The sequence below is a fragment of the Lissotriton vulgaris genome, chromosome 3_1 (genome assembly GCF_964263255.1).
Source record: "Lissotriton vulgaris chromosome 3_1, aLisVul1.2, whole genome shotgun sequence".
Lineage (NCBI taxonomy): Eukaryota > Metazoa > Chordata > Amphibia > Caudata > Salamandridae > Lissotriton > Lissotriton vulgaris.
In genome coordinates, this window is record NC_141689.1 from 1,485,532,553 (window position 1) to 1,485,558,711 (window position 26,159).

A 26,159-nucleotide genomic window follows, 5' to 3' on the forward strand; every position below is an offset into this window, starting at 1 on the left:
GAGGCTGTGCTGCAAATTGGCTGTAAAGCTAAGACAGATTGCATGGCCATTAGTGAACGCCACTGTGCTGCATCCTGCATAAAGATGAACAGGGAAGAGGGACTTGGAAGTAAAAAGGCGCGTGCGGATCAGAAACTGTGAAGCCAAACGTATGAACCTTCAACTGTTGAGAGGGTAAACACGAGACAACCAAACCTGCTGGTTTTCTGTCGTCACAAGAGGCAGTGGTTTTCTCCCAGTTGAAGGCGAGGCTCGCCTGTCCTTTCCATGAATCCACCGGCCCCGAAAGCCTTCGGGAGGCTGTAATTAATGTCCCCAAGTGCATAATATTTTATGTTGTCGAAAAATAAAAGTCCCGCAGCCCCTGAAAGTGAGTCATGATGAACATGTCTGGAGTGCGTCTCATTACAAAAAGGTCCTGTCACTCGACAGAAAAGCTTTCATGGCTGCACTAATGATGTCAAAGGTCAGATCTGGCATGAGACATCCAAGAAGCCATTCGCCATCATTTACCTTGCTTCCCTTGCCCAATTACTCACTGCTTCCGAGGCCTTTTGACGTCTATGAGCTCCCACAAACGATCTTCTCTCTAGGTGGACGGATGAAATGTGTGCGTCTGAAGATTCAGTCATGTCGGGTTTGGCGGCAGGCTCGTGACTTCTAGCCAACCCATTGGCTGTGACTGCAGGTGCCACGTGTGATTCCAGTACGTCTGAGTCCTTAAAGTAGACCCCTAAAACACCATCTCTAGCTAGAAAAATCACACCCGAGGTGGCAGGAGCTTTCAGCCAGTTAAACAAATCGCTAAAAGAAGTGGTAGTTTCCAATCACAAGTGCTTTTTGCATTTTTTTGCAGGTGCATATAATGCAAACTTGGCCCAGGGCATACGAGCACTTTACAAAAGCACAAGATTACATTACGCGTTCTTTAGGCTAAGTGATTTGCCCAGAATGGTAGGATGTTCACCTGAGGCTGATTCGAACGTAGTTCCCCAGTTGTTAAGCCCTCATAGCTAGGCGTTAGTCCCACTCCCAAGTTCAAAACTTGCAAATCCTACTCAGCGTTCCACCATCCTGAGGTCGGTAAACTTGTTAATAGTAACATCTGCTATATGCAATGCTAAAAAGTGCCTGCAGTGTAGCTGGGCCAAAAAGTCTATACATAGCCATGCTTCTACGGTGCTCCTGATCAGATCCACATTCACTCCCCAAGCATAAACTCACATGCCGTCTGCTGAGGCCAGGGCATTTGCATGGCTAGTGGACAATGGGATGCCCACTGGTGTAGTAAAATTCGGGTCCAACTACTGCGAAGTAACTGAGTGAGACTATCTTTGGCCAGCATGCAAAGCTGCATGTCGACACCGAGTCCAGCGGAGCCGATTGTGGGCAGAACCGAATGGTTGATATCCATAGTGAGAGGAAGGGAACAGTCCAAGAAGTGTTGAGTGACTTGAGTGTTCCAAGGGGAGAAGCAAGAGGAACAAATGGCACTGTGTTTACTGCAGTCTACTGAAGCCACAGCAAAGATTGTTGGCGCTCAGTAAGGTTGGTTGAGGGAGACAAGCTGGAGGAGTGTAGAGTTTCTTACCAGCTAGTGGTCTGCAGCCTATGTACTGTTGGGACTAGCAGCGCTTGTCAGTGGCGACTCGTCGGGGAGCACAGGTGTGAATGCAGCCTCCTGGTAGAACGTCTTGGGTTTACTGGCTATGTCCGTATAATACATGTTGTCGAGAGGGCAACCTGCCCAATAATTGGCCTGAAGGTTTCTGAACCACTTCACCAGGTCATAACTCTGATTCCAGTTCTCATGAATCGGAGGCTGCTTCCCTGTGGTTCATATCTAAAATGCCCTCCTGCCTAGGTACATCATATAATTGGATCAACATATATTTTTGCAAAGCAACTCAGAGCCTTCTAGGAGTATATGGGATAATGCTGCTTGGCGAGCAGTGCTTGGAAACTTTGAGGTGTTCTATGTGGGATGGGAAGATGCTGCTGTCTTGTATGATGTGGGTTGCGTTTTCTTCTACTGGGCGAGGTTGGCAGGTCCCAAGAGGGGGTTGCTTTGAGCATTGCTTTTACTGTTATCCCACTCGTTCCTTACTCTAAAATGTTTATAAACAGCAGCAGGCACTTTCAAGGAGACATGGCTATTAGCAACATGTGCATTTTACCTCTAGAAGTTTTAAATTCCTCTTCTCTCTGTACATTTCATCCTCGCCAGGTTGAGATGTTGAATTAATACATCTATAGTTGACTGTGAGCCGCAGTGTGTCTGCGGATTTCTGAACAAACACTAATAAACCTACAAATTGCTGAAGTTCAGTATGCTGGCTCAATAAAAGCAAGTTGCAAAGATCAATTCGGAACACTCGGACTTCCTAGTCTCAAAATCACAGCGTCAGTGCTTCTTTTTTGGCCTGTTTCAGAAAAGATTTATGAGTCGTAAGTGTTATTGACTATCCATTTCCTGCCTATGAACATTTTTCCCCATAAAGGGGGACAGCATTAATTTAGAGTGGATCAAGCACGTGGATAATTTACCCACTTAAAGTAAAATTGTACATTTGCCTGTCTTTGAATTAAAGAGATATGACAAGCATCTTTCATCATTCACATTTTCAGTATGTGGCATTTAAACAGAATTCAATTTTAAGAAATAGAGAAAGAACTAGCTGCAGCACATATTAATTCTTGTTGGTATTTCAGCTTGCAGCCATTTTTAGGTAACTACCTGGAGATTAACACAATTTTCACGCAATGCAGGGGGGCAAGCAAAGTAGCTGCACTGTATAGCATGAAAGGGAAACTGCAGAAATATGCCATTTTAACTAAGATATTGCGCATTCCTGCTGCCACGTAGTGCTGGTGCATTGTATGCTGCCTAACGGCAATGCAGGCACCCTTGAACCATGGTGCAAGGTTGCCTGAATTACTGACAGGATTGTGAATGTGCAAGAAAGGAATAACTTCATGCACAAAAATATTCCAGCCCAGCCGATAGCAGTTAAAATCACAGGATCTGTCTTTGTGCAGCTGAACAGTTTGACAAATACTCTTCACAGTCCCTGGAAGATAATTGCAGGACAAGTTGTCATTTTTTGGATGAGAGTATCGCTAAGCTATACATTTCGTGCATTTATTTTCTAAGCCCCAGTGTTATACAAACAGGCAACAACTTGTGTTGTTCTACATGATAGTAGCATCTGACGGCTGTTTTTGTCCATTGATCCGCACATGTGACGTGCTGCATAAGACATGCAGCATCTTGAAGAAGTTCTGAGAACCTGCACCGCCCACCATCGCTGAGGTCAGCTAAATGCGCAAGAGAATGAAGACGCCTGGTGCGGTACTGTAACTGTCAGCGACTAGTTCTCGACTCATGAGATCACATGACCTTCATCTCAGACGCATATTGCATCGGCGAGTGGTCTGAAAGCTTACCTTTCCACTCTTTGCTCAGCTCTAAAATACATCTGTAGCATCCTGCAAGGAAGCGCTCCTCTGGGGACTAAAGCCACTTTACAAAATGTATGACTGGGAATCACTTCAACACAACTGGCTGCTTCTCTTGCTCCATGTATTACTCTGAGCTGTTCATTCTTGCAAGCATTGGCTTGTTGTCTGAAAGAACTTGCCAGTAAAAGATCTTTAGCACCTATTTCTAAATTACTTTGTTTGCAAAAGATCAATTTGAAATAGATAGATACTTACTTTTAAGGCCACCATCAGTGTTACCAGTTCACCAAAAAGCTATGAAGAACCTCAGTACACAAACAAGTAAACTATTTAACAGTCAATACCAAGTGACAAACTCATTAAACTACTAAGACCCTTCAATGACAAGATTGGAACAGACGCTCAAAGGAGCGATCATGATCAACTGTTTCGAGAAGTGTTGTCGAAGACACATTCAGCATCTGCCTCCGCACAAAGGGCTCAACAAGACATTATTTGCACATTTGCACTCTTAGAGTTCCTCAATAGATGCCTTTTCTTCTGTAGCTACAAGGAGCTCTAATGAGTAGGAAATATCCTTCCCATTGGCTCATGAGTAGTTTACTAGAGGCACATAAGACAAAATGGAAATATTCTGCAATAACAGATCTTGACAAGAACTGGTTGCAGTGATCGTAACAAATCAAGACCAGTCTATGTGGTACTTTTCAACGGCCCAAAAGAAAATGTCACCAGATTTTTGAGAATTTTTTCTACATAGCAAGCTAATGCAATCCTATTGCCTCCTTATTTTTCTCTTTTAAGCACTGATCATGATAGTTAGGATATATCAATTGTACTGCGAATCGTTGGCATTATTAGATATTTGGTGCTATTGTAATAAACCCCAGAGTGCAATTTAACGGAGATTCTCTGTCACTCATTTCCTTGGGGACATTCCCACCCAATGGGCTGTTGAAAGACCCTCAACTAAGACAGGAGACCCCAACTTTGAAATGCACATTGCTTCAGGGTCTTTTGTTTCGGAAACAGTTCACTGTGAGAGTGTTCCTCCTGCTCAAAGTGTCTTGTCTCAGTTCATAATTGGAGAGTGGATGAAAGAGGAGATGTTTGTGGATGTGGATTGTCCAAGAGCTACTGCTGGAAAATCCTAATGTTATTAAAGACACAGAGGCAAGCATTATGCGGTCTTTCTTGCTGATATATTACATAGGAGCCAGATAATAATATATTAGAAATGTTGTATAATTGGGACCGTGAGTCAGTTTGGCTCAAGTGGCCCAGCAGCCCCTATTTTGCCAGCCAGAGAAAAATTGTGCTGCGCAAAAACGTTTGTGAGAGACAGCTAAGCTTTTTCTACAGAGCTCAGAGTATTGCTATATATGGACATTTTTAGATAAAATTATTAACAAAATAGCTGTCCTTTTGTGGTGGGTCCTTCCTCCAGGACAGATAGCTCTGTAAGTGGATCTATGACAGAATATCGACAGACAAAATATCGACCTACAGAAACATCGAGGCTGGAATATCGAAGGCAAGAATATCGACATCCTATCTACAACATGGTAAGTACAAAAATATCGATGTTAAAAATATCGATGTTAAAAATATCGTAATTAAAAATATCGTTTATATCTGTTAAAATATAATGTGTAAAAAAAAGTAAATAATACTTATAAATAAAATAAACATTGTATAAAATATTTAGTAATGTTTAAAATTAATAAATAATAGATATATAATAATATAACATTAATTAAACACATATGTAAAATATATATTATATATTTACTTAATAATACATTTTAATAATGACTATATTTACTTATAAATTATTTAAAAATACTAAAAATTACAAATAGATCTCCAAAAATAAAATAATTACATACAAAAGTAAATAATAATTTTTATTAAATCAAAAAAATTTAATATACTTTAAATATTTTTAAAATAATAACATAATACATTATCTAAATTCATTCTAAATAATAAATAAAACTACTATTTAAAGTCCAAAAAAATCTACAATATTAAAAACATTGGATAGCGTAAAATGTAAAATTACTATTCCCACTAGAGAAAATGCAAAATTTGGGAAAACATTGTATAGCATAGAGATAAAAATTACTATTCCCACTCCAGAGAGTGAAACAGTAAAAAAACATTGGATAGCATAGGAGTAAAAATTACAATTCCAACTCCAGAGAATGCAACAGTAGGGAAAGTGTTGTATAGCGTAGGGGTAAAAATTACTATTCCCACTCCAGAGAGTGAAACATTAGGGAAAGCGTTGTATAGCGTAGGGGTAAAAATTACTATTCCAACTCCAGAGAGTGAAACAGTAGGGAAAGCGTTGGATAGCGTAGGGGTAAAAATTACTATTCCCACTCCAGAGAGTGCAACAGTAGGGAAAGCGTTGGATAGCATAGGGGTAAAAATTACTATTCCAACTCCAGAGAGTGAAACTGTAGGGAAAGCGTTGGATAGCATAGGGGTAAAAATTACTATTCCAACTCCAGAGAGTGCAAAAGTAGGGAAAGCATTGGATACCATACAAATTAAATAATACATACTTAGAAATAATTTTTATATTTACATGTATTATTGTTTTAATATTTTAAATACCTAAACATAATTTAAAAATACCCATTAATATTAAAGAAAAAAGTAGATTTGAATACATTATTAAAATTAAATTAACAATAAATATCAATTAATAATTAATAGTTACCAAATAATAAATATTAAGCAATAAAATAATGTAAAAACAAAACAAATAGTATTAATAATTAATTACCAATTAAAAAACATTAAACAATAATATTATTTGTATGCCAAAAAATACTTTTTATAACACATTAATTACAAATTATTTTCAAATAATTTTTACAATAAAAAATAATTTAATTACCAATTAAATAAATTAATTACCAATTACAAAAATTAATTACACATCAAATACATTAATTACCACTTACAAACATTAACTACCAATTACAAACATTAACTACCAATTAAAAACATTAATTACCAATTGAAAAAAATAATTACCAATTACTAATGTTAATTACCAATTAAAACAATTAATTACTAATTAAAATTATTAATTGCCAATTAATAATTAATTATAAATACATAAGTTATCAATACCAATAAATAAAAATAATTCATTACTTAATTACAATTAAATTACTTCCCACCCTATTCCCCTATTAACCCACAACCCGCTCCGGTACTAAAACATAAAACTGACTTAAAAATAACATTATAAATATATGAAAATAGTTCACATATAACTTAAAACAAGTAAAATACTTAACAAAAACATATAACACATACATATTAAATATATACTAAAATACATAACAATAGTACAAATATCAATATTAGTAACATCAAAATTACTAACATCGATATATTTGATATCGATATTACTGACTTCGATATTACTTACATCGATATAAAAAAAAAATCAATATTACTTACCTTAGGGTCGATATTCTGTTCCACAATATTCTTGACATCGATATTCTTTACCTTTGGTATTTCTAACTCGATATTTGTGTAGGTCGATATTTACAACTCGATATTTTGACTGTGTAGCCAGCCAAATAACCTGTTGCATAAACCTGGATAGTTACGCTAGATCAATTGCAACTGCACCTTTTTTAATAGGCCTAATACTCGCCAGTAATTTATTGTGAGAGGCCGAGTACTAATTTATTGTGAGAGGCCGAGTACGCGCTGTCAGTTCCCTTATTCACTTTATTCTCATGGTTGGTGAAGAAAGTAAGCAACAAGAGAGGCTAAAATCTATTCTGCAACTATAGGTCGTGGGCACTCAGACCTCATTTATTTCCTGTTTATTTTGTCCAGAGGACATCTGATTTTGGCATGAATATTTTTACATATGAGCAATTATTACCCAATCTGGCAATAATGGATGGTAAAGCAAGGAGGACTCAAACAATGCCTCCCCTGACGTATCACACATTTGAAGAGGGGAGAGGGAAACTTTATTTTCCTTAAGCAATGTTGACAATCTTTTTATCTATATGTAGGCTTTTTCCTACATCACTCCCAAAGCCTAGAACGATCTGCCATATTCTATTACAGCCTACTCCCCAGTTCACCCACTCCCAAGAAGTTGAAGACCTAACTAATAGTTCTGCTTCTACCCTAGGTAAGGCTGGACTCACGCCTGCTCAGCACCAGGATAATATCAACATAACATAAAATGATGCAAAAACAATTTACTTACCTGCAACAGTAGTTTTGCAGCTAGACTCTTCAAGATTCACATACTGTGCATTTATCCCGCCATCTAGTGACTGGAGTTAGAAAGTGCTACTTGTATACTTTTAATTTTTTATTTTTAATGGGTGTGTGAGAAACCAGATCCACAATTAAATTTCACAATACAAGCGGTATTTGGGCAACCTAGCTCAGTAAGTAAGTTTAAGTGAATACTGTGAACATTTCTGACTGATATCAGCAAGAAAGAGGGAATGGTGGACTTTGAGGGTACTATACATAACCTCATGATTAAACACATGTGTTGTCTCTATCACTAGTCAAGCAACATGGTGTGCTGGGTACTGCACTTTCTTTCTTTTTTTTACGGATGTTCTGTTATATTGTTATCCTGGCTGCTATGTAATTAATCAGCAAGAAAGACAACCTAACAGGAGCCTCCAGCCTTGACATAAAATTATCTCTCGGCTGGATCACATCCGAGCTGACCTTTGACATCATTAGTAGCAGTTGTGGGAGCCTCGCTCTGGAACAATGCGAACCTTTGTGAAGAGACTGACTTGGGATACCTTCATCCTGATTGACCTGAAGCGCGCGGCCGCGGGTCAGCTGCAGACTCAGAGAGATAAACAACCGTGAACGCACGGCAGGTTCATCTTAATACATCTTCTCATTAACGTCCACAAAAGTTGTCTTGGTACAAGCTCCCTCACCAGGACTGCACATGATACACACTAAGCCAGCGTTGTTCACCCCCTCTTTGAATTTAAACAAGCTTTATGGTACAGCTGCCAGCATCAATTTAAATCCAACTTTTTGTGACTTCCAATAAAAGGCGGGCACGGCCGGACCAGGTAAGAGCGGTGAGGCGGGGTGGCTGGGGGAGTCGACAGATGAGGGGATAGGTCAAATTAAATTAAAAAATAAATAAAACCACTTACCTTTAACTCTCTGAGTTGGCAATGCGGTGAGCGCAAGGTAAGTGGTCTTATTTATTTTTTATTTAATTTTACCTATACCGTTGTCTCTCGGCTCCCCCCCCCCCCCCCCCCCAACCCGCCCTGCCGCTGCCCCACGGCACTTACCTGTGCCGGCCACGCCTGATAAAAGGGCTTATCCATCCCTTTTATTTACTTTATCAGAGTAAATGAGAGAACAACTGGAATACAGTAACAGTCAGTACAGCTCTACATGAGAGCAATAATTCGATATGCTCAGACAGACAGACTCTCAGACGAAGAGGTATAACCTAAAACCCGCGGTGTCAACGCACAGCCTGAAATACCCCATACCTTCTCTAGCGTCTGGCACTACCGCCATAGCATAGGCCCAAGAAAAAGTTGAGATGCTCAAGTACCATCTCAGTTTCCCAAGGAAAACCGCCATATCTTTAAGCATCAATGGAAATACACAAGCACAACCCCATTGGCCGGGTTACACAATCCACTGCCAAGCCACAACCACGAAAGTGCATGAAAAACCTCGAGTTCTCATACAAAGCATCAGTATCAGATGCCCAGAACAGCAAAGTACAGCTAATTAAAAATGCCAAAGTACAGCCTCAGATGTCCAGACATGAAAATAAAATGCACATACTTGAAATAAAAACGTGTGTATGTCTGTATGTGTGCACACGCGTGTAACTGTCTGCTCTAGGCTGTGCCCCTGACAAGTTTCCCAGGTCCTAGAGTGAAGTGCTGCTGCCGTCTAGTTTTTTTCTTTGAATTCTAGGACTTGTAGTCTTGTTTATTCCATTATAAAAGAGGGCCTACACGTCCCACAATTCAAAAGAAAAAAAAATGGACTGGCGCAACGGGATACATGATGTTTGGGCCTGGGGAACTTGGCAGCCATGTTCCTGCAGAGGGTCATTTTAAGTCACAGGTTGAACACCAATATACAACCCATCTATAAGCATGATTCACTCAGGAAGCATTGATGAAACCGGCTGCCACTGACCTTTTGCTGAAATCAGACAGATCAGGCAACCTTGTGTGTACTTGAAACAATCAAAACTCCAGGGGCCTCATTTATGAGGCCTTGCGTCAGTTTTGCACTGCTGATGCGTTACTTTTTGTGACGCATCGGCGGCGTAAAACATGCCTCCTGTTGCGCACTATTTACAAAGTGACGCATCTAAGGAGATGCGTCACTTTGTAAACCCCTGCTATACATTATACCTGCATCAGGTATAATGCATGCAGGGGGGGGCGTCCCCCACAAAAAGCCTCGTAGAAGTGACGCAGTGAAATCTATGAGATTTCACTGCGTCACTTCTAGGACACTGTTGCGTCAAAATCTTGCGCCTGCCTCAGAGCAGGCGTAAGACTGACGCAGGCCCTTTCACATGGGGTTTGCCCCATGGTAAAGGACGCATTGCTGGAGTTGCGTCACTTTTGTGACACACTCCAGCAATGCGTCACTTTTGCGCTTACAGATACGTCAGAAATAACGGACGTATCTGTAACTCCTTGCGACATGATGCGCCATACATTAAATATGACGCATCAGGTATGCCGCAAGGAGTGCGCACTGAGAAGTGACGCACCGCTGCTTTCACGCAGCGATGCGTCATTTCTCATAAATGAGGCCTCAGGGTGGATCCAGGAACGCAAGATTTATTGCATTTTTCAGGCCAGCCATATAAAATAAATTTGCATATGATAGAATGAATCTAAATGCAAGTCGTGTACACAGCAAGTGTTTAACTGGAAACCCTTGCATTGATCCTGTGTTTGCTTTGTATACTCTCCCAAAGAGTACTAGGCCTTGAGTAAAAGGTGCATAGGACATTTCCGCGATGACGTCACACACAGCAGTCTTATCCTGTCTTCTGACTGGGAGGCCCAGCACGACTATAAGCCTCGTTATGCTGCCTTGCCTTCAGCCCAGGCTCCCCTCGCTGCCGAAGCCCTTGAAGCTATGGCTATTCATTCCCTCCTGCTTTGGAAAAATGATGAACTCTCTCAAAAGCAGTGCGTGCCAGCCAGTGAATCAGTCTGCATAAACTGTGACAGGGGCGCTGCAGCGGGGAGGCCGCGGCGAGCAGAACCGACATCCCTGGGTGTAAAACACTGTAATTACAAGGCTGGGAGAGGGCGCCACGGGTTTTCTCCCTGCCGGAATCAATAGCGGGCCAGACTGCCGACCGCTGCTGGAATATGGAACCTGATTAGAGCCCCCATTGATTCGCCCGGCGATCTTACTGTAGCGGACTGAATAATAGACTTGGGGTTGGGGGAATGCACTGACGCCGGACTAATTCAATCGAACATTTCCTTGGACGTCTTGTTGTTAAGTGAGTTTTCATATAAAGTATATATAAAAAAAAAAATTACAGAAAAAGAAGCTGCATGCTTTGAAGCCAGTGAATCTCTCAGCCAGAGTACTTATTTGGCAATTTAGTATTATGCGCAGGGGCGTAGGAAGGCGGGTGCCGTGGGTGCGGGCCACCCCACGTGTCATCACTGAGGGGGGAGACAAAATGTAAAAAAATATGTGTTTTAAACACATATTTTTGCCATTTTGTCAAGCCGGGGGTGACATGAAATTTTCCGCAGGGGGTATCACCTGAAATTGCTAAGCCACTGATTATGAGGACTGCATGTCCGGGATGCAGTTTTAGGAGTGCATGGCATTGGACCACCTGACTAGAATGTTCGCCTAGTTTGTAGCAACAGCTTACAAACAACAACTAAAATGTTACGTGTACGTGCATATGGAATGAGGCGTGAGGTGCATTTCTTACCATGCCCCACCCCGGGTCAGGCACCGACAACCGCACTCACACGTGCATTAGGATACGCATGAGACACGTACTGTCTAGAAATAGAAACACACATTGGGGCGGGAAAACACGTGAACAGTGAATTCACTAGTACAACAAGCAGGAGATATTTATCTCAGGAGAAATGGGCACTTCACATATGGGCTAGGACACAGTGACATTTATGCTGGACCAGGGATAAATTGATACTGGGACCAAACGTGCTCTAGCGCCTTTCCCATTTAGCCCATTCCTGTTCTGCCCCATCTTATTCAGGCAATCCCCATCACAACCAGTCTCTGGTCAGGGCATTTCTCACCACAGAAAGAAGATTCACCACAAAAGTCACCCCTAGTCAGCTCATTGCACACCCTCACCATCTTCCAACTGAACCGGGTCGGCTTTAGGGGGATGTGACCGGTGCAGCCGCACTGGGAGCTGACCTGAAAGGAGGGGGGGTCGCTGTGTTTTGCAATAAACTTCTGATTTAAAAGCACCCCAGGCAGAGTTCCTTGTGCTTCCAGCTTTCAGGCAGCAATAAAAATGTCAAGATAACTCTTGAGATTAATGTTCCTGCTAGAGTGAGATCTGAGTTTTGTCTAGCGGCAGTTTGACTCGCCATAAAGTCAGCAGAGAGTTAATACTCCTGCTGTAAAGAACAGATCTTTGTTTTACGTGAATAGCTGAGTGGATAAATAAAGACAGCCTTTACCTTCCTTAAAAAAAAATTGAATGTGTTTGAGAGATGGGCCAAAGAGGGATGAGGGGCACTTTTGCCTGGTGCTAGTGAGGAAACCCAAGCAGGAGGTCATGGGAGGGGGCGAGGGGACGGTGCAAAAAAAGAATGTTGCACTGGGCATCAACAGGGCTAAAGTCAGCCCTGAAACTGAATCACTGCTATCAAGACCCAACTGGCACATATGGGAGACTAGAATTTGGCCTGTCAGCAGGGCCGGACTGGGAACCAAAGTGCTCGGACGCCCCCACCCCACACTCGGGGGGGTTGGAGGTGCCGAGGCCGGTTTTTGGCCAATTTTGGTACAGGGTCGATTTTACAGCTATGCTACAAAAACGGGCCAGTAACAAAAACGGCCCCAAGGGCCCAAAACCGGCCCCCACCCGTGCAGCGTACCGGAGGATTGCCCGGTGCCCTCTATGGCCAGTCCGGGCCTGCCTGTCAGACCACTCACTTTCACTGAAATCGCATTATACACTTTTCCATATCCAGACCATTCTCTGCAACCACATTCCTAGCTGGACCATCTTCTTCACACTGACTTCCATTGAATGGGTCACTGCCAATTAGAGGACGCTTTACGCTACAAAAAATCCTGCATCACATGCAACGCCTCTGCACCTACTGGATCTGTATCCCAACACTTTGGCATGAATCTTGCTGCTACATCACTGTCCTATGAAAAGCCCCATCCCACAAACCTACACTCCCCTTTAACAGAGTATGCTGCTCAGATGTATGAATACATACAAGTGGCACTACAGAAAACATGTCCTACACATTCACAAGCACATGTATGTATTTGTATGTATGTTCTTATATAGCGCTCGACTTACCCTTGGGCATCTCGGCGCTTGCATTGGGAACCCGTCCTGGCTTTTTCCTGTGAGATAACCCATACTGGGCATCCCCAAGGTGAAAGCCAGGCATCCAGCCGCGGTGGGGCCGTTGTGGAGATTAAGCAAGCTTATTGCCCAGAGCTGCATAGTGTGGACTCGTGAGTAGTAAGAAGGGATACCTTCCATCAAAAAATCCTGGTCGCAAAAGTGACAGCGCTGGTCGCAAACTGCTGGTCGCAATTTTGACAGCTTTTGACATGTCTGGTTTTAAACTTCTGGCCTTATTTTTGACAGTTTAAAGCCAGGACTGTTTAAGACCAGGGTTTGATCAGCCCTGACCTTAAGCAGTCTGGTCTTAAACTTCTAGTCTTAAATTTGACAGCTTTGCTCTGCTGCAAAACATGAGGTAATTGTGTATATGTTAAAAGTGCATAGAAAAAAACTACATGGTTGTAGGCTGGAAATGTCTGTGCATTTTTTTAGAACTGGGGTTTGCAGCCAGCTGATGTTTGAACAGCTGGTGGGGGCAGTCCTGCGTTCCCAGCCCAGGGCCTGGGAAGAAGAATGCCCCATCAGCTGTTTGAACAGCTGATGGGGCAGTCCTGAGTTCCCCAGCCCAGGGCCTGGGAAGAAGAATGTGTCATGTAGGTGTCAAAGTGGCAAAGGGGCCTCAGAAACCTACCAATGGTAATTCTCTCTAAAAAAAAATAAGTTACTACAAACCCCTTATAAAATAATAAACCCCCAGCCAGCCCTGAGATTTTGAGATAAGAAAAAAGAGAGTAGAGCAAAGCTTCCCATTGTCTAACCCCACTCTTCCCAGGATAGGCCCACACATCACAAAGCCACTGGTCCCAAATTTGACAGGTTAGTTCCAACTTGACATGGCTGGCAGGAAATTCATGTGAGTCCCAAGGTAGATCCTGTTCCCGGGCTCCCTACTTCCCAGGAGAATGTGTCACGTAGGTGTGAAGAGTTTTGCGCCGGCCCCCATTGTCTAACCCTACTCTTCCCAGGATAGCCCCACACATCACAAAGCCCCTGGTCCCAAATTTGACAGGTTAGTTCCAACTTGACATGGCTGGCAGGAAATTTAATATGTGAGTCCCAAGGTAGATCCTGTTCCCGGGCTCCCTACTTCCCAGGAGAATGTGTGACGTAGGTGTGAAGAGTTTTGCGCCGGCCCCCATTGTCTAACCCCACTCTTCCCAGGATAGGCCTTGAGTTTGAGTAACAAGGATAGAAAAAAAGGATCCCAACCAAAGGCCATCAGGGCATTGTTCTAACCCCCTAAAGTCATAAAGGGTGTGGGGGGCTTCTAATTAGCATGCTTGGACAGGTATAAAAGGCCCCTCAAGGAACACTGCCAAACACCCATTCAAAAACCCCCCTTTGAGGAGTGACTGGCGTGGATTGTTCTGCTGTACCTGGAGGACTCCTGCACCAGCAACCAAGTCAAAAAACCTTTGTGGATTTCTACACCATCAAGCCCTACAAAACCTTGGGGAGTGACTGGCCTGGATTGTTTTGAAGGCACAGAGCCAACGCTTGGATCCTAAGGCAAGAAATGGACCAGAGCAACTTCTCCCAGATTGACGCAGCCTGCCAACATGTAAAGAAGGTAAATAATGGATGGTGTAATGTTGTATTAGGGTGTACATGTAGTTTAAAAAAATAAATAAAAAAGTTGTACTTTTAAAAAAATAGTACTATGTAGTGTGGCTTGTAAACTGTTACTCTTTAAGTCTATGTGCTGTGTTTAATGTGAATAATGGTGACAAAGAAGTTTTTTTACAAGATGTGAATTGTAATGTAAATGTGCTTAAAGTGAATAAAGGCTTTGCTGATGCATTGAGTTTAAAGCTATGTGTGTGTGTGTGTGTGTGTGTGTGTGTGTGTGTGTGTGTGTGTGTGTGTGTATTTAATGTTAATAAGGGTGGTGGCATAAGTTAGAGTTTGCAGGGTTTGTATTTAAGGGGTCATAATGTTATAGGCCTTAGGAGGGTACATGTAGAGGGGAAACGTATATTTTACAGAGCATAGAAACATTTTTTTACCAGGCTGCTGTACATTTAATGTCAATAAAATGTTAGAGGCTACTACTGTTTCAGGGGTGCCAGAGGTTCTTTAAATAAAATACATGGCATACATATACAAATAAATAAAATGCATTATTGTACTCACCAAGTTGCTGTTTTGGGGCTTTTCGAGGATCAGAAGTATGGGGCTGTATCTGTGTAGGAGAGCCTATAAGGGGGTGAGCTGGAGGGGTCCAGGATGTTCAGGGTCCTTGAGTGCATCGTTTTAAAAAATCCTCTGGAGATGCACTGGGGTTCTGGGTGGGGAGGTCTCTGGGCGTCCCTGGGGGGCTCCGGTGCCCTTGTGCCGCTTTTTAAAAATAAGCCCCCATGAGCCCTCTTGAGGCTGGCGCTGCTCGGGGGTGCCACGGGAGGTCTGTGAGGGGTCTTCAGGGCTCTGGGGCCCCGCTTGCCGCTTTTTTTTTGTTTAAAAATCGCCCCGAGTCCGCTTCTCCGGGGCGCTGTCGAGGGTTAGGGTCAGGGTGTCCCTGGGGGCTCAGTGCCCCGATTGCCGCTTTTTTTTTTTTTGTGTTTAATATTAATCCCCCCGAGCCCGCTTGATGATGGCGCTGCTCGGGGTGTTGTGGGACCGTGTTCTGGGTGTCTGGTGGGGGCTCCGGGGTCCCGAATGCTGCCTCGATCCATCGTTTTTTAAAATTAATCCCCCCTGAGCCCGCTTGAGGCTGGCGCTGCTCGGTGGGGCTCTGAGGGCGGGCTCCGTGTGTCTCTCCAGGGGCGCCGGAGCCCGAGTGCCGAGTTGTCCCGCTTTATTTGTAAATGCCCCTCGAGTCCGCTTTCCCAAGGCGCGGCTCGAGGGTGCGGGGGTGTAGGGCTCCGGTGTCCTTGGGGGGTTGCCTCGGTCCCTAGTTTTATTTTTAAAATTAATCCCCCCTGAGCCCGCTTGAGGCTGGCGCTGCTCGGGGGGGGCTCTGAGGGCGGGCTCCGTGTGTCTCTCCAGGGGCGCCGGAGCCCGAGTGCCGAGTTGTCCCGCTTTTTTTTTGTAAATGCCCCTCGAGTCCGCTTTCACAAGGCGCGGCTCGAGGGTGCTGGGGTGTAGGGCTCCGGTGGCTGTGAGGGTCTTGGGAGGGCATTTTCCCACGGTCCCCACGTGGATCCAACAGAGCAGCTGTAGCAGGGAGGGCGGACGCTTCACCGGGCCTGCAGGGGCATGGTCCGCCCCTTCAGTGATGTCAGCAGTGCATCACTGTAGGGGCGGATCAAGCCCCTGCAGGCCCAGTGTGTGTGTTTTTTTTTTTTTTTTTTTTTGTTTAAACATTTTATTGAGAGAAAGCGCGAACACGATAGTGTTACAGCGCTGTACATAAGAACCAGTTGCAAAACATAGGGATTTAGGATTACAGGTATTACATAAAAGATGCCAAACAGAAAAAAAATGTAAATGTAGCGCGAATTTCACCCTTAAGTGTCAGAGCGCTTTACATAAGCACCAGTTGCAAAAGATAAGGACTAAGAATTACAGGTGTTACATAAAAGATGCCAAACAAAAAAAACTGCCAATATAGCGCAAATTACAAGAGCAGGCTTTAAGTTACATGGCCAAAAAAATTTCAATTGTGTGCAAACAAAATACATGTGTTAGCAAGTGGGGTATTACAGGAGGAAAAAAGTGACATGTATGACGGTTACAAAAGCAAGCGTTAAGCTACATGAGTAATAAATAAAGTGACAAGTGTGTAGGTTACAAGAGAAAACAAAGTACAATTAGAGGTATAATCCTGCAATATAGGGTAGACACTCAAGCACAAGAATAAGCGTTATGTAGGCAATTGTGGCACTGGCACAACTATCAAAAGCACACAAAAAAGTGAGAGGTCGCAACCAAGGTGTTACAAGAGAAAAGGGGCATGTACGTGTTACCAAAGAGTACCATGAACCTAGGGGCAGTTTTTGTAGGTCAGAAGGACTATGTGTACCTAAAGTGGTTTACCCCAGAAGCAAAGGATATGGCGCAGGTTGTTTTTAACATATGTTTTAGCGCAGCACATACAACGCTTTTTTAAAAAAAAATGTCTGTTGTTGCACCCCTCTTAATAGTTTTTTAAAATGTATACATGAATTGATTGAAGTTGTGATACTTTTATTTATGAAAGGTGCTTTAAATCCTGTTCTTTTATTTAATATTTAATACAGATGCAAGACCCTACAAATGCAACCGTCACCAATGTACCCCCTGCGGTGGACACAGCTGTAATAACTAGCAGCGATGGTCACTTGTCAGCCCCGCAGCCAGGTATATATATTTAGAGTTGTGTAGTTCTACGTAGTTTTGTACACCAGCAACGCACAAGTTCTCTTTTTTTCTTTTCTAATGTGGGGCTCATGTCTGTATGCTTTTACAGCTAATGACACCGACCTACAAGAAGCTTATGACGATCTTATGTTGTTCCTCGCGGCTCAAGACGCTATGAACAAGGTGCAAAACACTACAGTTCCTACAGGTAATTAAAAATGCCGTTGTTATTTAAACTGTCTAAGGCGCTAGGGAGTTGGCGGAGTAGGACAGCGTCCTGACCCTGAGGGTCTATAGAGGTAATCCTCAGAAAGATGACTAATGTTGGGTATTATTTTTTTCTTTACAGGTGTCCCTATGTTATGCCAGGGCGGTGCTGAGGTCCATGAGGCGGCGCAATGTTCAAAAGAAATTCCTTTGAAGAGGAAAGCTTCAACTTCTAAAGTGGGACCTCTGTCAAAGAAAAGAGCTGTAAAAAGACCTCTTTCAGGTGTGTTTTTTATAAAAGGGTGTGAGAAGTACTAGAGGCGTTACAGACTCTCAAGCAGAAGGGTACAGCTGGTTGTAGGAAGGCCTATATAAAAAAGGTGCCTGTGTAGAACTTAGGATGGTGTTGATTGTACGTGTTGTTTTTATGCTTACTCTAATATATATATATTTTTTTCTGTTTATATTTTAGAAGCGGCTCAGAAACATGCTGCTGAAGAGAGGTCGGCGCCGCCCTTAACGGACATAACATCCGTCCAGAACAACAGAAGCGGCGCAAAAGTCGTGAGTAGGCGTGTACGCCAGGAAAAACTATCCACGTGCTACACACCAAGCAACACGCTCAACAACCATCTACAACAATCTATTCTGCACAGGGGAGGGGCCAACACTGGCGGTATGCTTACAAACCCTGCCTCCCTTAAGAAGAATCAGGGGGACTCAGAGAACCTCCCCAGCCCTTTAAAAAGGGTGAAGGTCTGTAAGGTGTTCACAGACACCCAAACAGAGCCCTTAAACCAGAAGAAGACAACGGCGGTGCTCCACGAGGGCCTTGCAAAGCTCTTAAGCCCTGAGAAGAAAAGCCCTAGCACCCCTGAGCCCCAAGCTAACCCCTTAGATTTATCTATAAAAAAGGATGCTAAGCCCTTGAATGAGGCCTATACAACCTTGAGCCCCAAGGAGGTGGTAGTTGTACCGGTGGTTGTAGAAGAGGCGGCGCCGCCACAAACCCCTAAAACATCGCGCCTCTCAAGAAAACATCTGAAGCTAAAACCGGGGGTCCCTAAGTTCCCGTTACCAGAGTCCCTCAGCAACCCTAATACAAGCCAGGATCCACCAAGCGTCCTGAAACCCCAGACAGTGGCTAATAAAATAACTGTGCATGTAGAGGTGCACGCCCCTGAGCAAACCCCAAAGCCTGTTGTAAGTGTTCAGGCCCAGCCTAGGGTATCAACAGGTGGTAATGCGCAACCCCTAGAAAGTCCTTCTAGCATGAATAGCCACGCTCTTGAGGAGTTGAGGGGGATGGTATACAACATTGGTAGAACCCCAGAAGCGGTGTACCAGAGGTCTTTGAACACAGATGGCTTACAGAACACAGGTAACCATGCACCACACCCTAACACATACATTTCAGCTAGGCCCCAGGATTACAATGACAACTCCTCACAATCCTCAGACCCTTTGTCCCCGAGGACCCCTCCAGGAGCATACGACCCTACCAGTCCCACGGTCATCCACATGTACAGCCCTGTGTCCAGCCCCGATGCCAGCCCCGCGTACAGGCCCTTGGACAGTCCAGCTGACAATCCCATGTACAGTCCCGTGTCCAGTCCAGTGGCCAGTCCCGTGGCCATCCCCGCTGCCAATCCCGTGTACAGTCCCGTGGCCAGTCCCGGGGCCAGTACCGTGTCCAACCCTGAGGCCAACACCGCTACCAACCCCATGTACAGTACAGTGTCCAACCCTGAGGCCAACACCGCTGCCAACCCCTTGTACAGTACAGTGGCCAACCCTGAGACCAACACCGCTGCCAACCCTTTGTACAGTACAGTGTCCAACCCTGAGGCCAGTACCGTTGCCACCCCTGTGTACAGGTCCATGTCCATCCCCTGGGACATGCCCGTGTACAGACCTGTGTCCAGTACCGCCATAGCTGGTGGCAGTATAGATGTGCCTGAGGCATTGTCACCATTTATAAGACCTCGCAAGGTGTTCCCCCCGAAGCAGGAACAAGATGGGTCTGTAAACACTGAAGAGGCATTGAAGACACATGTAAAAGAGATCCAGATGGCTGTTCGCAAATTAAAGCGACAGGCGAACCGTGCAATCATAAGAATGGATATGGGGTTTTCCAATCTCAGGAACAAGAGGGAGGCCCAACATCTGGTCGTGGCACGGGTTGGGGTGTGTAAAAAAGAGATCATACAGATGTGTCAGGCGGCTGTGGCCGATATACACGGTACACACTCATGACTATGTCAGTACCAGCCCCTAAAGACCCCCACAGCCATTGTTACTCCTAAGAGGACCCCAAAATATAACCGTAAGGTCCAGAGATTAGTGACAAAGGCTGTACGGTTCTTAAAACTACTCAGGCAACGACCATCGGGGGCCCCACAAGCCCTCAAACAAGACACCGCTGTTTCCATAGACCCCTCCAAACAAGATACACCTGTTTTCCTAGAACCCTTCAAGCATGGTACCACAGCTTCAAGATCAAAGCCTGAAGCATATAATCCAACACTTCACCGCCGACAATACATAGGGGCAGGGTCTAACATACCTAGGGTCGGTCATTTGAAGGGGGTCGGGGGGATGGCTTTAAAACTCCAAGCACCCCAACATTCAGAAGGACCTTGGGGTGGAACTGTAGCGGAGGCCTCCATGAACAAGACAACCAACGACAGCGACCTACCTGTTCAGATAGGCTGGGGCATGGTATCTCGAAAAGCCTGGGCCCGTAAAAAAAAACAAAAGTGGCTTAATAGTACAAAGCAACGCCGGCTTTTAATAAATAAGCTGAAGAAGGCGAGAATCTGCGCTACCCGCAGGCTTACAAGAACCCCTGAGACAGGTCCCACCATGACCTCCCAAAATGACACAACAGAGAACACCTCCACAAATCACACTCCTACTGATGAGGGCCCAGAGCCCTTGTTTTTAGAGAGTGTTAGAAGTTACACTCGCAATGTAGAGAGGTTTAGGGCCGTAGAACACTATGAGGAGTTTAGATTTGTTAACCTACACCAAATAACATCAACCACTCATGGTGTTCTGGCTATACATCAGGCTGTGCAGGAGCTCATAGAAAGGTTGTTACACGATGTGGGGCCTAATGACTTTTTCCAACTCCGCTTCCAGGGGCAGGGTTTTGACACGCCGTTGTTCACCAGGCGTAAGACCCGAGATGTTTTTGACGCTGTGCAATTTTTAGAAAACCTCCAAAGGCTTTTACAGAGTAAGGCGGAACTAGTCGCCTATGGCACTTTTAGAGTCATAGCCCTCATTGTACGGGGGCGTGAGGGGGGTGTTTCCAGACCCTTAAAGAGCGTACTATACAGTAAAATAATTGGTAAGAAACAGATGTGGCTGCTCAATTTTACCAACGCCACTGCCAATACATGTCTGGCGGCCAGCATCGTGGGTCTGCTGATGGCTCGCAAGACCCCTGACGCTGTCATCATGTCTAGAGCTGTTGAAGCCCATGAGGATCTTAAAATACCTCCTGACCGAATGGTCGGCTTTGGCGATATAGGTCTTTTTGAGAACTATTTCGCCGTGACGGTGAAAGTTCTCTATCACAGCGGTTCCTGGAAGTACTTTACAACCGGGGAACCTGTGAGAAACAAGACCGTATATGTCCTCCACATGGAAAATCATTTTTACGGCATCTTGAACCTAAAAGGTTTTCTGGGGGCCAAGTATGTGTGCGCCCACTGTGACCATATATACAACAATAAAACACACCACCAGTGTGAAATGTGTTGTAAGATGTGTCAGAGGGTTGGCTGTATAGAAGACGCTACCCTGAAGGTGAGGTGCAGCACGTGTAGGCTGTTTTGTCGCTCGCAAAACTGCTTGAGCATACACGAGAAATCTTTCAAATGTGTCCCTAAAAAGGACTGCAGCGAGTGTGGGCGGTATGTTGCAACGGATCACAAGTGCAAAGGTATGATATGCCCCCGTTGCCATGTGTCTTACGAGGCCGGCACCAACCATCAGTGTTATATGGTTAAAGGTCCACCTCAGACCAAGACCGAAGACTATATAGTGTTTGATATAGAGTGCACACAAGAGACAGGGGTACACCAGCCTAACTACATTTACGCACACCATCTAACATCCGACGACAGTTGGGAGTTTGAGGGACGAACGTGCGTTGGTGATTTCCTGAGCACTTTCATTCAAGCCAAATTCCAAGGATATACCATGCTCGCCCACAACTCGAAAGCCTATGACTCCTTCTTTATTCTACGAGACATGATTCGTGAAAAGATACAAGTGGAGCTCATAACCCAGGGGTCTAAACTGATGCTGATGACAGTATGCTCTTTAAAAATACGCTTCATAGACACCCTGAATTTCCTACCCATGAAATTGAGCAAGCTGCCAAAGGCCTTTGGGTTCCCAGGGTGTAAAGGTTATTTCCCACACTTTTTTAACACCTGGGCTAACCAAAATTATGTGGGACCCATGCCGCCTCCTGACAGCTATGGGGTTGAATACATGATGCCTGATGAGAAAGTGAGCTTTCTACAGTGGTACTCTGAAAACCGTGAAAAGGAGTTTCACTTTCAAACAGAGTTGAAAGCTTATTGTCAGGCTGATGTAATGATCCTTCGGCAAGCTTGTAACCTCTTCAGAGATGTTGTGGTGTCTATGACTAAAGAAGTCAAGGACTTGAAACCTAAGACCTTGCCTAAAAAAGTCAAGGCCTTGACACCCAAAACCCCTGGAATACAGCAAGCGGTCGAATACATAGACCCATTTCAAAACGTCACTCTGGCATCCATGTGTATGTCCATCTACAAACACATGTTTTTAATGCCTGAAACTATCGCTCTAGTACCGCCAGACCTCTATAACGGTAAACAGAAACGTTATTCAACCCCCTCTATCCAGTGGCTCATGCACGTCTCTGAGAAGGAAAACATACAAATTCAACATGCCTTACAGGGTGGTGAATACCGCCTGGGCCCCTATTACCTGGACGGGTACTCTGTAATTAAGGGTGTGCCGACAGCCTTTGAATTCAACGGCTGTTTTTACCACGGCTGCCCCAAGTGTTACAAACCCCACGAGTATAACAAAATGCTGGGTGCCAAATTTGAACACTTATACAGGCGTACTCTGACAAAGGCCCAGTATGTTGAAAACCAGGGCTTTGCTATGAGAGTTCTTTGGGAGCACGAGTGGTTAGACATGTTAAAAACCGACACAGACCTCTGCTCTTTTCTTAAGACTCATCATTTACCCACACCATTGGAGCCCCGTGATGCCTTATTTGGGGGGCGTACAAATGCCATACAACTGTACAAGGTCGTTGGTGAGGGTGAGAAAATACACTACTATGATTTCACCAGTCTGTACCCTTTTGTGAACAAGATGAAGTTGTACCCAACGGGTCACCCCACCATCATCTATAGAGATTTCAAGCCCCTATCCGAATACTTTGGGCTTATCAAATGTGAAATCTATCCTCCTAAGCAGCTTTACTTCCCAGTGTTACCATGCAGAGTCGATGGCAAGCTGATGTTCCCCCTATGTCGAACATGTGCGATGCTTAAAGAGATTGATGGCTGCAGACACACCGATGAACAAAGGATGCTCACAGGGACCTGGTGTAGCATCGAGGTACAAGCTGCCTTAGAGAAAGGGTACAGGATCGGTAGAGTACACGAAGTGTGGCATTTTAAGAGCACTACAACACAACTCTTTGCCCCCTACATTAATTTGTTTCTCAGAGACAAACAGGAGGCCTCAGGGTATCCTGAATGGTGTACTAGTCAGGATGCAAAACAGAAATACATCGATGACTACTACGTTCACGAGGGTATCAGTTTACGCCCCCATCTGATAGAGGTCAATCCTGCACGCCGACAGTTAGCCAAACTCTGTCTCAACTCCTTATGGGGAAAATTTGCACAGCGCACAAACCTTTCAAATACCACTTTAATATCAGACCCTGATGAACTGTTCAAGTACCTGTTTGCCCCCTGCTACGAGGTGTCCAGCTGCGAGTTTATCGATGACGATACCGCAGCTTTGTGTTGGAAATACGCCCAAGAGTACCCCACATCGAGTAACAACATAAACATTTTCATAGCCTGCTTCACGACAGCCCACGCTCGTCTAGAGCTTTACGGGGTTATGGATAAGCTCCAGGATCGCTGCTTGTATCACGATACAGATTCTGTGATTTTTCTGAGCAAACCGGGGGATGAAGACCCTCCTCTAGGAGATTATCTGGGTAATCTAACCAGTGAGCTAGATAAGGATGAGTATATAAAAGAATATACATCCTCAGGGCCTAAGACATACAGTTACCGGACCAACAAGAACAAGGTGTGTATGAAGGTCAAAGGGATAACCTTAAATGTCAGCAACACTGTAAAAATCAATTTTGATAGTCTGAAGAATCTGGTACACGAATACGCTACAGCAGACGATTCTGAGAATGCTAAAACCATAGTTGTGAACCAGCCCTGCATAGTCAGATCTAAAAAGAAGTGGGAAATCACAACCCAGCCTCTACATAAAACATTGCGAGTTGTTTTTGATAAAAGGGTCCTAACCACCGACTATAAAACACTGCCTTATGGTTATTAGGTCCATTAGAGAGACAGCCGCCACAGTATGGACACCAGGTTGCAGCATCCGTTCTCCTGCGTGCTAGCAGGACCCTCAAACTGTGGTAAAAGCTATTTTATAAAAAAGCTCTTAGAAAATGCCGCCTCTGCTTTATCACAAATCCCTAACAACATTGTATGGCTTTATTCATGCTGGCAGCCTCTTTATACAGACTTGGGCCGTCGGTTCCCCCATATCAAATTTATAGAGGGTATACCGGATAACCTCAACGATGATGAGCTACTACCACCAACCCTTGTAAATATGATAATTGTTGATGATCTGATGCGTGAAGGTGGTGATCATCCAGAGTTAGAGAGAGCTTTTACTCAATATTCACATCATCGCAATCTAAGCATCTGCTACATTGTGCAGAATTTGTTTTACAAAGGCAAGAACAGTAGGTCTATAGCTCTCAACGCTTCATACCTTGTTTTATTTAAAAACCCCCGTGACAAACAGCAAATAGCTGTCATAGCTAAACAGATGTACCCTGGAAACACACACTTCTTCATGGAGGCCTTTAACGACGCTACAGCAAAACCCCACGGGTACCTGTTGGTAGACTTAAAAAATGAAACTCTAGAAGACTATAGACTAAGGGCTGATATTTTTCCAACAGAGCTACCTGTAGTTTACACCCCAAAGCCCAAGACCAGGCCCTATAAAAAGCAGCGGTGATGTCTTTTAGAACCATTTACAGACCAGCCCTTATAACGCTCAGTGGTGACCATGTCTACACACCTACGCCACAATTTAGCTCTCCTGAAAATGCTTGTTACAGCCAGCCCCCAACACCGAAAGGCCATCCTGGGCACCGCTTCTGACGATTTAGTGGCTGCCATTTCAGAAATAGCCCTAAACACCCTAAAAGGCAACGTCCCTATATCAAAGCGTCAGTTACAGGTTCTGAAGAAGAAGAAGGGGCTCATCAAGAAGCTCAGTAATAAAAGGGCCTCACTCATAACAAAGAAGAAACTGGTGAAACAGTCTGGAGGTTTTATAGGTAACTTGCTGGGGATAGCTATACCTGTAATTACAAGCCTCCTTACGGGTCAGTGATGGAGCATGCCACAAAAATGTATCTGGTTCCTAGGCAGCAAATGGAGCAGCTGGGGTCCACCACGGACAACGCATGGGATATCCGTAGAAATGAGACTTTACGCCTGGATGCTGAAATTAAAGACATTTTGAGCAGGACTGATCTAAACCCCTACGACAAGGCTAACCTTTACAACAACACTCTCAAAAAATTCTTAAATTACTACACCCAGTGGAATACCGAGAAGAACAAGTTGACTCTATATACCCCAGACTCTGAACAACCAGCTGCTCAGGCCCCCGACCCTCAGCCCCTACAACCGCCTCCCGATGATGCGACAGCCTCAGATACCTTTGTTGGAGACCTCCTAAAAAATATAGGTCAAAGGCACAGAGGGGCTGCGCAGATGTTGATGAGTAAACTAGCCGCTTCTAAAGACCTTGTCTCTTGGAATGAGCTAGGTGAGTTTCTCTACAAGGGCCAACCTGTTGCAGGGTCGCATATGTACGATCTAGTGAAAGGTCTCACACACCCCAAAATCCTGACACCTCAAAATGCACCGCGAGGCTGGGAGCAGTTTCTGCAGGCCGCTGCTGAACTCAATATACCCTCCACGATCGTTGGTAATAATGAACACCGCAGACTGCTAGACAATTTGAAGAGTCCCCTACTGCCATCGCCTACAGGTTCTGAAGTCCGAAGGCTATCCCCTAAATGGGCTACTCCTGCACCGTCGGTGCCAGCTCGAAAAAAAAAGACAGCTCCTAAATCACCCTTCGCATGGATTTATGATTAATTGTGTGTGATTTTTATTCCTATGTTTCTTCAATAAAGTTTTGTCAACTAAATATTTGTAATAAACACCTTGTTATAACTTTACAAACCGTCTCA

General features: G+C 44.3%; 3 protein-coding genes across 5 annotated transcripts in view; 2 read left to right on the top strand and 1 right to left on the bottom strand.

The window, feature by feature from the left end:
- Positions 1-26,159, bottom strand: part of UNC5C (unc-5 netrin receptor C) — a 458,529-nt gene that overhangs the window by 106,271 nt on the left and 326,099 nt on the right. The window lies entirely within an intron of this gene.
- On the top strand, positions 16,412-19,961 carry LOC147728057 (uncharacterized). The gene is made up of 3 exons (XM_086961952.1): positions 16,412-17,594; positions 17,736-17,876; positions 18,066-19,961. Exons 1-3 carry the CDS (start codon positions 17,465-17,467, stop codon positions 19,847-19,849), a joined length of 2,055 nt encoding a protein of 684 aa, XP_086818078.1. The 5' UTR covers positions 16,412-17,464; the 3' UTR covers positions 19,850-19,961.
- Positions 20,192-26,064, top strand: LOC147728058 (uncharacterized). Its single transcript, XM_086962766.1, has 2 exons — positions 20,192-23,577; positions 25,323-26,064. The coding sequence occupies exons 1-2, from the start codon at positions 20,192-20,194 to the stop codon at positions 26,062-26,064; spliced, it is 4,128 nt and encodes a 1,375-aa protein (XP_086818892.1).